Consider the following 14,044-nt stretch of genomic DNA (forward strand, 5'->3'; position numbering starts at 1 on the left):
ATAAATTGAACAGGAGAATAGATTTTAAAAATCAACCAAGAGTCTAAAAACTTCTGCCCTTAACATAGTTGGAGCTTTCACTCTGACCTTTCTGATCAAAGGTCAGGTTGTGGAGTTTTAGCTGAACATTAAATATGATGGTCTTTACCTAACCTGTGCAATGAAATATCAATAAATCAATAAAATTTCAAGATCTTTTCTGTCCAAGTCAGAAAGTGGGATGTGTCAGTGTCAGTGGTGTGGAGCATTTCCCATCCAGTCTTATTTTAGTAAGTGGGTCTTAGTCTCCATCTTGTGGTGGCAGGATGAACAAACAGCCAAAAACAGACTTTTTATTGAATTGTACCGAAGTTTATTAATTATATTGCTGACTGAAAAAGAAGAAACCGTCTTCTTGCAACCCAATCTGTAAGTTTCTGAACAAAAACAAATCACCAAAGAAGAATACAGCCTATAACATTTAAAAAAATAGAATTAAAATATGTAAACCACCACAATATAAAGTCAAATGTCAAAAAGTAAACCCTAATGTACCACAGATTAAACTCCGAAACACTCAACTTAAACAAGTTAACAAAATACCCTTAAATATCTCCTGAAGTAGCGGAAACAGAGAAATTGTTGCTTTTAACAGTAAAGTTTGATATTGTGTGATTAATCGTAACATAGTAAAAATTGGGACGTTTTTGCAAAATGTATGTTGTACATTTATATCACTAAATTAATTAAAACTTAATAAATAGTATAAAAATAATTATAATAATATAAAAATTTCCATCTAACAAATTGTAACAGTGGATAAAGAGTGCATCTTCATCAGTGCAGTTAATTTTTTACTTTCAGTAGCAACAGTACACAAAGCAAAAGAAAATAAGTACAAAAGTAAACAAAAAACTGAGCAAGAGTGCAAAACAAAGCTAAGCTTCTTTAATTCAACCCAGTTAAATCGTTTGTGCTTGTTTATGTTTTTTTTAGCATTAGATAGGGCTAAACATACAATTTACATTTATAAATATAATACAGCTAAAGTTCAGCTAAAATATCACTTTGGTCTTTTGCACAAAACCAAATTTTACTGTTAAATACTTAAAAACTTAAAAAAAAATCCTGAAGCATCATTTCATATTTCCCTCAACCATAAACTACCTAAAGACTGAAAAAAAGAACCTAAATATTTAGAAACATACATGAAACTTTAACAACATACAAAACCAACGTATAGTTTGTTTTTTGACATTTTTGTCGAACCATTCAACTATCTATGCAGAGCTTAGCATCTTAGCAATTCCGCTGCATTGCGATATGAGGATAAGACACAAGCATTGAAATACAGCATGTGTTTTATATAATTTCTTTTTACATAAAATGTAAAAAGATGAATAAGAAATTTTGGCAAGCAAGATTTTAAAAAAAAAAATCAAGTTTACCTTTCCTGAAATGACAATAACATTTAAAAGGAAATCGGTCACATATAGGCTAACTCATTAGCAGCCTCTTATGCACAATCCCAATCACAGTTGTGTCAAAGCTTATAAAAAAACCTCTGTCCATCCTGTCTGCTTCTCTTTTATCTACATCTCTGTCAAAGGATTAGATTGAGGAACTGAAATCAGTAAATAACAGATACAGGTTTAACAGGTTTTAACGGAATTCACATGCTCAGAAAAGTTCATGAAATGTGAAATCTCCCAAATGTCTTTTTTGCTTGTTGAAGTTGATCCTCTGTAGAGCATGTCGGCTTTCAACAGCAGATAAAACATCTATACCAGGATACAGATCCATGTTTCGGTTGGTGGTCAGGAAGGGCCTCCAGCACCTCTCTGACCTCTCGTTTAGAGAGACCTTTCCATCGCAGTAGGAGCTCCAGGTCCTTTCTGCAGCTGAGGGCAAAAAAAGCAGCAAGAGTTAGCGGGATGCAGTTCCTTTAATGCCCACTAGGATTTAAGATTTAAGTCCAATACAAGCGTAGACATACAGGATAGATGTTTTTAGGCAGAAGAAATTACAGCTAAAAAGATGGAGAGATGTACCAAACTTTTTCACTTGAATCTTGTCCTTTGTCACATGAAAAATTTACTACAAGTTGTAGACGTTAACAAATTGTTATTTCACTTTGGTAATATCACAAAAGGGTAAAATTTGAATGGCAAGGTTCAATTTATTCATCCATCCATTCCATCCATGGAAATTACAGCACTCTCAATCAACCAACACTTATAATCAACGGAGTGCTGTAGTAGATACTCGTATATTGATAGTAAACCCCAGGAGTACGTTTCTGTTTTTCAGAAAAGAAGATGGTAAAAGAGGTTCAATAAGAAGCTATTGATGCTGCCTCGCCATAGTTTTCCTTTAAGGTCTAAGGAAGGCCTTGTTTTAAGGTATGATTGTCTTGGTCACTTCCTCGACCCACCTCAGCTCCTCCAAAATTCAGATTTTCTTGTTCCAGCAACTGACACATATGACAACTACCAGTGAACACAAACACCAAAGGCTTGTCTATACAGGAGACATTTCAGACACTTTTTTCAGTCATCCCAATCTCAAGTGCGCCAAATGTCAAATGGAACAGATACGCTTCAACCTAAAGCATATTATTACCCTTCAAATCAGTTTTTTTTTTTTGCTGAAAACTCCGCAGCTCTACAAAAAGTCAGAAACTCCACAGGGTACCTTTAACTGATCCTCACATGTAAAATTGGTGGATTGTCCCTTTTATAACAACAGTTTTTAAGCTTTGCCTGTTTCTGGTTACAATATGGTTCCTTTAAACATCAACACAGAGGGCCATAGCAATGTTTTCGGGGGGAAAAATTGGATAAGAAACATCTGCCATCAGCATGATTTACCTTTTTGTGATACATTTCTGCTGCATGCTCGCAACTACAATCTTCAGTGCATCGTTGTCCTCGCACTCCAACGTTTCTGTGATTTTCAGCAGAATGCGGTTCCACTGTTTGACACCAGGGGCCTGATACAACACAACACACACAGGTAATGAATTCATGTTGTAACCGATAAAGAGCTTATCCAGTTTCTAATGGGTAAATGTCAGTTTCAGTTCACTGTTTCCAACAATTAACACCAAATCTCACCATGTCTGAGATGATGTGGTGAAGCAGCTCAGCATCTTGAGTCACTTGTTGCCCAACGTTAGAGCCCCAGCACCTCCTCAGCTTGCTCTGGTTGCTTTGGACAAGATGTTTGAAGTAAAGGTGAGTGATGAGCTTATAAGTCTCATCCATCACTCTCTGACAAAGAAAAACACAGATGCAAAGTTTAGTTATTCACGTATCATACTCAATATATTTTATAAATTTTCCTCTGCTACCAGATAGACAGATGTACATTTTTCTGCAGGTAAAATAGCTGCCTTTAGTGTTACTTTTCTACGCTTCCAATCAGCAAATACATAAATCTGCGGCTGAACGCCACACCGCCTGATTTGGTCTGAATACGGCCTTAGGTCAAACATCTTGACTTAAGATTCGAGTGCAAATGCTGAAGCTCAGATCTTACACGTACCTCTTGTACATCCTGACAACACAACAGTTTGGGGAAACGCGTCTTTACTTCTTCCGTCAACAAGAAGAATTGCTTGTTCTCCTTTTTGAAGTACTTCTTAAGGTGGCTCTGTGTGACAGAAATCGTGATTTCTTGTCAAACTGTTATTTCCAATGTAAAAAAAATGACCTCAAATGACCTTCAAATTCATGAAAATGGTATATTTATGTCAATAAGTTGAACAGCTACCTCTGTGAAGTCAGCAACAATCTCCAACAGGAGCTTCAAAGTCAAATCCTCCATCTCTTGAAGCGTTTCCACAGTGTCCTTAACAAGGGACGTTTTGATGTCTTTACTTTTGGTCTGGACGTGCTGCCTGAAAAGAGAGTGCGTATCATCAGCACAAAACAACTCATAATCGTTATTTATCATCATCACATTCAAATCTGCACACTACAAAGGTGCTCGAGTACTCACTTGAGTGCTTCACAGGTTTGCAAAGTCTTCAGGAAGTGTATGATGTCTGGCTCAGCCTTATCTGTTTGTTTTCTAAGGATCTCAGTCTGCTCTGTGTTGTACCTACAAATCAAAGAGAATGCTGTCAGACGTAGTCTAAACAAGACAAAATGTTGAGATTAATATGTGATATTTATGTTCATTTCATCATATGTTTTTATGTAGAAACAGACTCTCACCTCCTCACAAACACCAGCAGTTCCTGGAAACAAATGTCCTGCACACGGTCGGACACTGTTTTGTTGATTGTTTGTGCACCTTTGTACATGGCATCGATGCACTTAAAGACAGATAGAAGAACAGATGTCTGTTAATTCAGATCTAATATCATTACAGGACAGATAAACATAAGACTAAAATAAATTAGGAACAGAAAAGCCAACAAATAACTGAACAAACATACAGAGATACATTTAACTGATAAAACAATAATCAAAGTTAAATCACACAATAGATATAAACTAGACTCCTTTTCCATGTTCTCTTAAAGTAACAGTTAAAATAAGCTTTATGTTACTGAATACCTGGATAGTGTCCACATTCATTTGAATGAAAGCTTCGTCACTATCACAGCCTTCTTGGCTTCTCTCATTCTGCAGGATTTTCTCCAGAGACGCGCTGACCTCTTTCTGTGAACAAAAGGAGACACAGCAAGTCGTAATAAGCATATACAGTTTTCCAAACTACTTGTACATGATGTAGGAATAATTGTATCAAAGCAACAATCAGATATCATGTTTCTCTGTTTATCTTTGTGTGTCCATTCCAGACAGGTGGCTTAAAATAAACCAAGCTGTTTTATTCACAGCTTATGTTTTGCATGCATGGACAGATAGAAAATGTCACTTGGGGAATTCAAGACCGGTTATATCACATTCATGTCATTTTGTACAGGCCACAAGCGGCTGAGTAGGTGGCCACAATTTCTCTCTTAGCAGTGACTCAGCATTAACTTGGCCACATACTGAGATTTGGGGATTTTTTTTTTAATGTCACCACTACTTTCTTTTATCTGTCTTCTGGACTGAGACAAATTTCCTTCCTGCTTAAAAGGTGATTCACACCCATCCCTGTAACTAAGCGTGGGCAGCTGTGGTTCAGGAAGTAGAGCGGGTCATACACTGATCTGAGGAATGGCAGTTCAATTCCCGGCTACTGCGGGCCACATGTCAAAGTGTCCTGAGGGAAGATACTGAACCTCAAATTGTGAATTTGTGTGTGAATGATTAGATCCTCCTGATGAGCAGGTTGGTTGCCATCAGTGTATGAGTGTTTGTGTGTTAACAGGTGAATGTGGCTGGTAGTGAAAAAGTGCTTTGAGTGGTCAGAAGACTAGAAAGGCGCTATATAAATGCAGTCCATTGTCACCATGGCGATGCTATGAAGCGTTGTGCTTTTGGGAGTTAACCTACTCCCATTACGCTTATACACATGATTAATAGTTGAAGAAGCTGATTAGGGGTTTGAATTTTACAATTTATAAACAGACACATTTAGAGCACAAGAAGTTTAATACAGATTGATTTTAAGAAAAGTAGAAAAATTATTACAGTTATTAATGTCGGTCATTTGTTTTGTGAGGTATAACGCCCCTTAAGGCCTCTGAAAACATGGTTTCAAATCGTAAATTTTTATAACAATAAATAGTCATGACTAAACATGTTAAAGTTCAGAAAGAAACATGCTTATATATTTATTAAGTGTAAATAGATTCTGATAATTTGCTTCTTCGGCACTGTTTGGGTTTTGGGTTTTCATCAGATTTGATTGACAGCAGCCAGGCAACATAAGGAAACCACCCACCAACTGTCACCAGATTTTGATTCACATATTTCCAAATCTGCTAATTGGTGTGTGGAAATATGTGACATCCCCTTTTTTTTCAACTGAGCCCCGCCCATTTCAAAGACAAAAAAAAAAAGAACAAATACGGAAAATGGTGTGATCATGTTAAATCTCAAAACAGGTTTTCAGGGACTTTAAAGCCTTTAAATATCTATAAGATTAGAACATTGCTGGTTTCTTACCTGCACAATTTCAAGCAGTTTGTCCTTTGCTTTTGCTGCCAACTCTGTGAACAGCATGAGGTCGACATCTTTGATGTGATCCACTTCTTGTGGGGAAGCAGCGCCCAGCAGGTCCTGACTGGGAAAGTACCACAAATACCAATGTCAGAAGCGAGCCGCAGCCTGTTTCATCGCTGTATCTCATATTCTATCTAGGAACAGTGGAAGAGTAATTCAGAATACAAAAGAGAGGCATGTCTGAGAATGTTTACATGCACACTCATTTAACAACCTAATTCACGTAACTGCCTACTGAAATTGTAACGTTAACCTAAGTACCAGGGTATAGTCATAAGAGGAGTAACTACAACATGCTTTTCTTATGCTTGGGCTAATTAACTAGCACCCACTAGACTATCAGCCCAGTCAACTTTTCTAAGTCTTGACCTTGTCCGGGACACATTAGACTGTGCAAATCATTATCAATCATTGCTTGATGTTGAGTCATTGGCTGGCTTCTAAAGACAGATGTATCCCAGAAGAATTTGGAAAATCCCCACAGCCGATGTGCAGCAGGGTCTATTCAAGAGAATAGTGAATGTTGGCATGATCCCAGGTTAATTTCCCTCTTGTGCTGTTGGGACATATTTGGGAGATACCAGCCATGAAAAAATGTCAATGACCTGCTTTTCAAGTGTGCACTGTGCTGAAATTAAGATGCAAAGACAGTTCGGGAAAGGTTTCTCTCAAGGTTACGTTGTCTAGGTGACCTTTGGCCTCAGTAAGCCTTTGGCAAAAGTTTGGGATATTGTGTGAAATGACTCAGTCGTGGTTCTCACTCACAGTTCTCACTCAGAAGCTAAAGGAATTTGGAAAAAAAATCTCAAAAATAATGCTTAAACTTTTGATTTATTTGATTGCATCATATTGCTGTACAGGTAAAGAGTTAGATGACAAGATTGACTGATTGATATCTGTCCGTCAAATATAAGTCAAGTAGCCGATTAGCTTAACTTAGCACAAAGACTGGAAACACGAGGAAACAGCTAGCCTGGTTCAGTCCAAAGGTCACAAAATTAACATGTTATATCCTGTTGGTTTAATACGAAGAACCAAAGTGTAAAAATGACAATTCACAGTTGACGGTAGATTATAAATAAGGTGAGAACGGTCCTCTCATCTAACCTATGCCAGAAAGCGAATAAGCATATTTCCCAAAATGTCTAACTATTGCTTTGAGCTTTACCGTATCCAAATATAAAAGGTCATTGGATGCACAAAACAGTTTTGAAATATGTCAGTGTTTGAAGCAAAATTAGCCTTTATGCCAGTTACTCCCACCTCTAAGTGGATTAGTATGCATGTAAACATGCTCTGTATAAATGAAAACGAGTAAAGGAAGTTACAGGAGGTGGTAGATAAATACCTCAGATATGTGTGTAGGACCCACTTCAACAGCATGAAGGAGTTCTTGGAGGTGCTGATGTGCTGGAGTAGACCATGCAAGTGATCAGATGTCTGACGATGGTAGCAGTCGAGCAGATATCCAATCAACCCTCTAGATTTAAACAGGGGAGCCAGCCTGGCAAGCTCAGTGTGGACAGCCGTCTCCACTTCCAACAGGTGCCGCTGAAGGTTCTTGTCCAGCTCTGCTGGTGGCGTCGGAAAGTGCTGGCACACGGATCTTTGTATCAGTCGAACGACACTCAGCTGCTTCTCTTGTCCCAAGTTACGGATCGCACAACAAGATCCATTCTCAGAGGTGTCAGACCCCACAGAGATGGTGTCAGGGGCCACCTTAAGAAGCTCAGCTAGTTCCTGAAACGTGAGGTCTCTCTCAATCTGCAAACACTGTTCCTCGATGGTGTTGAAGGTGTTCTGAGCTGAAGGGTTGTCGTACCCCTCACCTGCCTGGCCACCTCCTATGACAGAAATATATTTGAAGCTGTTTAGATCATTGCAAATATAACATGAAAATACAAAGGAACTATACATGCATGTCACAGTTATGCAGATTCAATCCCTATGAGTTTTAAACCCAACAGATAATAATTAATTTCTACATTGGTCTTGTCTGCATCATCAACGAGTTATAATGACATAAATGACAGAAACATATTTGGCAATGTCGTTCTGTTGCTTGGTCCATCACTTTTGTTCACACTGAAATATCTCAACCTCAACATTTAATAGATGAATTTGTGCAGAATTTTGGTTCAGACATTCATGGATTCTCAGATGATCGATCCTAATGACCATGGTGATCTTTTGGTTTATTAGTTTATTTAACAGGGACCATGCCGATAAACATTGTTACATACAGATAAGCAACGCATCAGATGTCATATATACAAGGTGTCTATCTGAAGCTAATTTGCAGCCCTTGTCCCTGATTAGGCTTTTAAAACTGTGCAAACAATCAATCCCCTCACTTTTGTTGTAGCGCCACCATGAGGTTGAAATTCATGGTTTTGTGTGAAATGTATCAAAAACTATCGGATAGATCGCTATGAAATTTGGTGCAGACATTCATGTTCCTCAGATGATGAACTGTAATAACTTTGGTGATCTCCTGACTCTTAATGTAGCGCCACCACAAGGTCAAAGTTTACACTTATTGTGTGAAATATCTCCACATCTACAAGATTGTAGATGAAGGTTTGTGGTTTATGACCAAATATCTGCAAAACTAACAGCATTTCCATCAGCCTCAGCTGCACTTTGTGTTTACTGCTAATTAGCACATGTTAGCATGCTAACACACTAAACTAACATGATAAGCTTTACACCTACTAAACGTATAATATGTATAATAATATATAATTGCCACTCACAGCTTGCCAGTGTGCTGATGAAGGATTTAGCTCAAAGCACAGCTGTGCCGCCCACATGGGGGTGGAGTCTTAGTTCTTTTCTAATAATAGCAGCTTTTACACTTCATACATTCATAGCCAAGCACAAGAACAGGTTTGTTTGCTAAGGAGGAAGGAATGTAATCAAGTATGAGGCAATGAGAAGTGCACACATTCAAAGGACTGGCATGTACCTAAGGAACATTTATTAGAAAGTGTTCCTCTAAATGTTCGTGCATTTGGGAATCCCCTACATGTCGGACAAACAGCACCAGAGGTGACAGTTTGATCTGGTCTCATTTGAACCACAATATCACAGTTTTCCGAATATGACTGAAAACAGAGGAGACGTCCAAGTAAGAGAGTAGTTTTTCTGCATTTCTACTTTTTCTTAAAATTGTTGCTACTGCTCTAATGTGATCCTGTGTCATCTGTCTCCTCTTGATTTGCTCATGTGAAGCATTTCATTAGTCTGTTTTGAAGACGATTGCTCTGTGTATTATCTAGTATGTGAATTAATAAATGTCTATCAGGCAAAAATGACTGATGATGTATCTATATCAACCATGCAGATACCAGTAGTAGCATAATAACACTGTTGTCAAGATTTTAGACAGTTAATAATGAACTGAAAGAGAGGAAAGTGAGGAACTACCTCTGTGAATCAAACCGTCAATAAACCTTTACTTTAATAAAAGTATTAAAGCTAAAATATGACCAGAAAGGTGCAGACAAATTAATTAACAGACACATGCAGGTGAGCAAAACAGCAAAACTGTTTAGAGGTCATATTTACTTTCATTTATCACTCTTACCTACATTAGTTGCATCAAGATATTGCACTCACATTTACAGTATTTATGATAGTACAAATGACTCATTAAAGATCTTTGATTTCACTTTTTCCCCATGCAGTATTTATCACTCCAACACATTGGACTAAAGATAAGTTATGTGTTTGTCTCTGATGTTACAACCTGTTTTCAGAGGCTCTGTACTGTGCAGAAAACAAATAGCATTATTATAATCATAAAACAGACTCTTACCTTCCTGTATGTCATTGTTGTTGTTCTCTATTAAAGGTCTCCTGCTATCATTGCTCCTTCTTCCCAATTTCCACCTTTTCACCATTTTGAATGAAGTTTGAATGGTTCTGCCGATGTCTGAATGAGTCCCAGTGGATTAATGTGGCATGTTTCTGCACAGAGCTAATGTGTGAATCTGTGAGTCGGCAGCTCTCAGATCACTTATAAAGACACACAGGGAAGGGAGGGGAGGGTGAGGGGGGTTACATCAGCATTACTGTACTTTCATTTTCGTTCGTCTGGGCCTGGGCACTTTCCTGAAGTGAAAGTTGTTACATCATGTTGTGAAGAGCCCCAGTAATAATATAAACATTACTATTACTACTGCTAATGATGATACTACTAATAATAATAATAACAATAACAATAATAATGATAATAATAGTCATAGTAATTGAAAGTTCAGTGTTTGACAACAGAAATCTTTCCATAAGATTCATTTAGTAACTCTCCTGTAGCTTGTGGTCACTTATCTGAGCACTTTAGGGATGTGTTGATGCAGCATTTTTTCTGAGCAGCATCTTTTTACAGGAAATGAAAATTTGAGGCTCACGAGGGAGAATGTGTGATACAATCGAAAGCTACAAAAGAGCTACTAAATGAATCCTGTGGTAAGATATTTTTTTTGTCATTTGCTTTTTTTTTTACTAACTTAAATACACTTTCACTTTTCTGCAACCACTCTACCTCAACAGCCTAAAGCCAAATATCTACAATGTTCACAGTCTACATCCTTACAACAACTATTTACACTGTTTTATCATGTTTTACGCTGGTTTGCATCATCTTTGCACTGTTTGGCTTTTGTCTTGGCACCTTATGTTGTCTTTTTGTCCTTTTGCACTTCATGTCGTCCACCATGTTTTGCACTATACGTTGAAGGATATGTTCTGAACTGAACCGTGTTTTTGAAAGGTCCTTAATTACAAATCATATGTAGTTCATATTTTGCGGAACAATCACCAGAAATGTGTATCACTTTTACATTATGTTGGCGTGGTAACTGTTAAATGCAGATTGATTGGTTGATAATGTAACTGACATAAATTAAGTCCATGCTTTATATTCTCTATGGAAATGAATGGAAACCAATGGCTGGTCTGTTGTTAGACAGAACAGATTCGCTTCTCATTTGCGCATCACATTTGTTACTGTGACCCAAAGCGTCTATTTAGGTTTCAAATCAATTTTCCTCCTTTTTCTTGCTTTTACAACTGCAGTGATTGTATATTAGGATATGAGCACTGCTTAAGTAGAAAGGCCCAAAACAATATTCGAGATTCGAGATTCTTTATTGTTACATCTCATTACACATAATACATATAATTAGCTGTGATGTAACATTTATGTTTGAAAATTTGAGTGTGAAAGTTCATTCTTGACCTTGATAATAGTGGTTTGACAAAACTAACAACAAAAAGACTGAAATATTGCAACATCTATGAGATTATTTGCTATGAACTTTGCCTCAGACATGGATATTCCAGAAAAAATTAACCCTAATGACTTTCGGGATCCTCTGACTTTTCCTCGAGTGCCACCATGAGGTTGACATTCATGGTAATTAGATATATACCTTGAAATTATGTGCTCACATTCATAACCCCCCCTACAAGATAAATTCTAACAACTTTGGGGATCCTCTGATTTTTCATGTAGCGCCATCATCAGGTCAAAATTTTAACTTGAGCTAAACCAGTACTTTGGTTTATGACTAAATACCTGCAAAACTAATTGTGTTTATTGCTAATGTTAGCCTGCTAACTGTTTAACTGGTGAACATGGTGAACATTATACCTGGGGCCTGTATCAAGATGTGAGATTACATGCAAAATCACTGATATGGTCATTTCAAAGTCAAAGTCAGACTGCCACTCGAAGGACATTTTAGTCCACTGTGATGTGACGTTAACAAAAAAACAAATAAAAGCAACAAAAGCATGTAGGTGACCCATTAAAGACACTTCCTGGTTACATAAAGGTCATACCAGCAACCCCATTTTACCTTTTGCACAAAACCGACACAAGATCAATGCAGTTGTTAATCATAAATCACAAATGGCTGCAGCTTCAAAGCTTAAGGTTATGTGTTTTTAGTCAGTTACACACACACACTGTACATCACTCTTCTGTTGGTAACCTGAAAGACGGAAACAGCAGCCATGTATGTGGGAGTGTTTACTTCAGCAGGCAGGTATTCACTATCTAATAGGCATTCCATTATACTCAAGTCATGGTTAGAAAGGTGTGTTTGCAAATGGAAAACCATTCCTGAAAATGAAATCCGAAGCGAACTCAAATGTGAAACTATTTGATTTGTTTAGGATATTATATTGACAACCTGGTATTTTATCCAAATGTGATCATTTACATTATTCTAGCTTAAACTCAGTGTGATATAATGTTAAATATATAATGTTGTTTTCCGTGGAGTAATCTTAGAGTACAGTTGCACATCTGTGTGGGTGTGTGGTGTGACTAAATTTCCCTTCCAGAGAAACAGCCATTTGAAAATGAATAGGGTTATTCCCCATTGTCTCCTACACAGAGAGAGAGAGAGAGAGAGAGAGCGGTCTTTTATCCTTCCGTAAGTGTAGCCGGAGCTGGATAGGAAAAATCCCTTAAATCCCAACAAACAGACCCGCATTTCCCAACTACAGTATGGAATGCACATTTTGTTTTGATGCCAGAAGAGGAAGAATAAATCTGATTGGTTTGTTTAAACATCAGAGGGATGAGCCAAAATGCCATTTAGCAACCGCCTGGTGCATTCAACTGAGCTGCTGTGTATGTGTGTTTGTTTTTTTAGGTGCCTAACAACGGCTTTGAATGAAATTCAGACTAAAGTCCGGTTTCAAGTGAATTTTGTTTTGGTAATAAAAACCAGCTGCATCTCTTAGTTTCTGTTGAACTAACAATGCAAAAGTACCGAAAATACAAATACAAGATTACTGTGCAATAAAAAGATCATCAGGATATGAACTTAAATATATAAATATAGATATAAGATAAAAATTTAAAATGTGGTTATAAAATAGTTATGGAATATTGTAAACTTGTTGCACTTCATGTCGACATGTCAGAAAAGAAAATTACTCAAATACCACAGTTGAAAACAATACATAGTAACACAACATAAAGAGTTAAAGGTGCAGACTGAATGTACAGCTTATCATATAATATATAATACACATTCTGTTTGACATCGAGAGCGAACATCAAGCAAAAACTTAACATTATCATGTAGCTTATTGTACTGATGCAAATGTGGCTTGTTTTGCATGCAGTCTGTGTTGTGATTGATAGATAACAGTTAGATAACAGTACAGGAGGTTAAAGAGACTTTTTATGATGAAGAGCTGTAAAAATTTATTGGTTCATGATTTGTTTTGTCATGTTGGATAAATTACGTTACAGCGTGTTGATGACCGGCAATAAACTAAAAAATATCCTGGGAAGTTTCTGATCTCTAGCAGCACTATGGAGCAGTTTGGGTTTTTTTATTATTATTAGCGGGTGCCGCTCTACAGGTGGTTGTAAACATGTAAACAATGCAAGGATTTAAAATATGTAAGAAATCAGCTTTACAAATGAGAAAGAAAATGCTAGATCTCAAGGTGAACAACAATGTAAACATAACTTCTCGTTTGTTTACAAGAAAACTCCACAGGGACCCTTCAATGAAAACTTAATGAAATCTAACAGAATATGCATAATGCATTGGATATGACAAAACGTTTTCTTTACTATTTGTTTATTATAACTTTCATATTTGAGTTACGTTACATTACATTATAATTACTGACTTTTCCTGTATCTAATGTTATGGAAAATTCTAACTTTAGGGGTTACAAATTGGGTTACATTAAGTCAAGCGTGGGTCTTGAGGTCACAGAGTAAACAATATCAGTTTTTGCAGAGATAGACACTGTTTCTCTCCTCGGGTGCACGGCTGTATGGATGTTTGGGGAACGCAGGAGCCACTCTGGTAAAGAGTGAACTGGCGTTGTCCCGGTAACCAAGGTCAGGGAGATGGCCCGAGACTCCCTAGACACCACAGATAGGTGATTGCGCAGATCTA

General features: G+C 37.3%; 1 protein-coding gene across 1 annotated transcript; it reads right to left on the reverse strand.

Annotated features, from left to right (window-relative positions):
* Positions 1–351: 351 nt before the first annotated feature.
* On the reverse strand, positions 352–10,078 carry si:dkey-196h17.9 (exocyst complex component 3). Its single transcript, XM_067614806.1, has 11 exons — positions 9,925–10,078; positions 7,453–7,948; positions 6,048–6,165; positions 4,545–4,649; positions 4,200–4,300; positions 3,982–4,083; positions 3,754–3,880; positions 3,526–3,633; positions 3,096–3,251; positions 2,850–2,971; positions 352–1,880 (listed from the first exon to the last, which is right to left on the reverse strand). Exons 1-11 carry the CDS (start codon positions 10,007–10,009, stop codon positions 1,742–1,744), a joined length of 1,659 nt encoding a protein of 552 aa, XP_067470907.1. The 5' UTR covers positions 10,010–10,078; the 3' UTR covers positions 352–1,741.
* Between the last annotated feature and the right edge of the window lie 3,966 nt (positions 10,079–14,044).

This window comes from Thunnus thynnus, chromosome 16 (assembly GCF_963924715.1).
Source record: "Thunnus thynnus chromosome 16, fThuThy2.1, whole genome shotgun sequence".
NCBI classification, from domain to species: domain Eukaryota; kingdom Metazoa; phylum Chordata; class Actinopteri; order Scombriformes; family Scombridae; genus Thunnus; species Thunnus thynnus.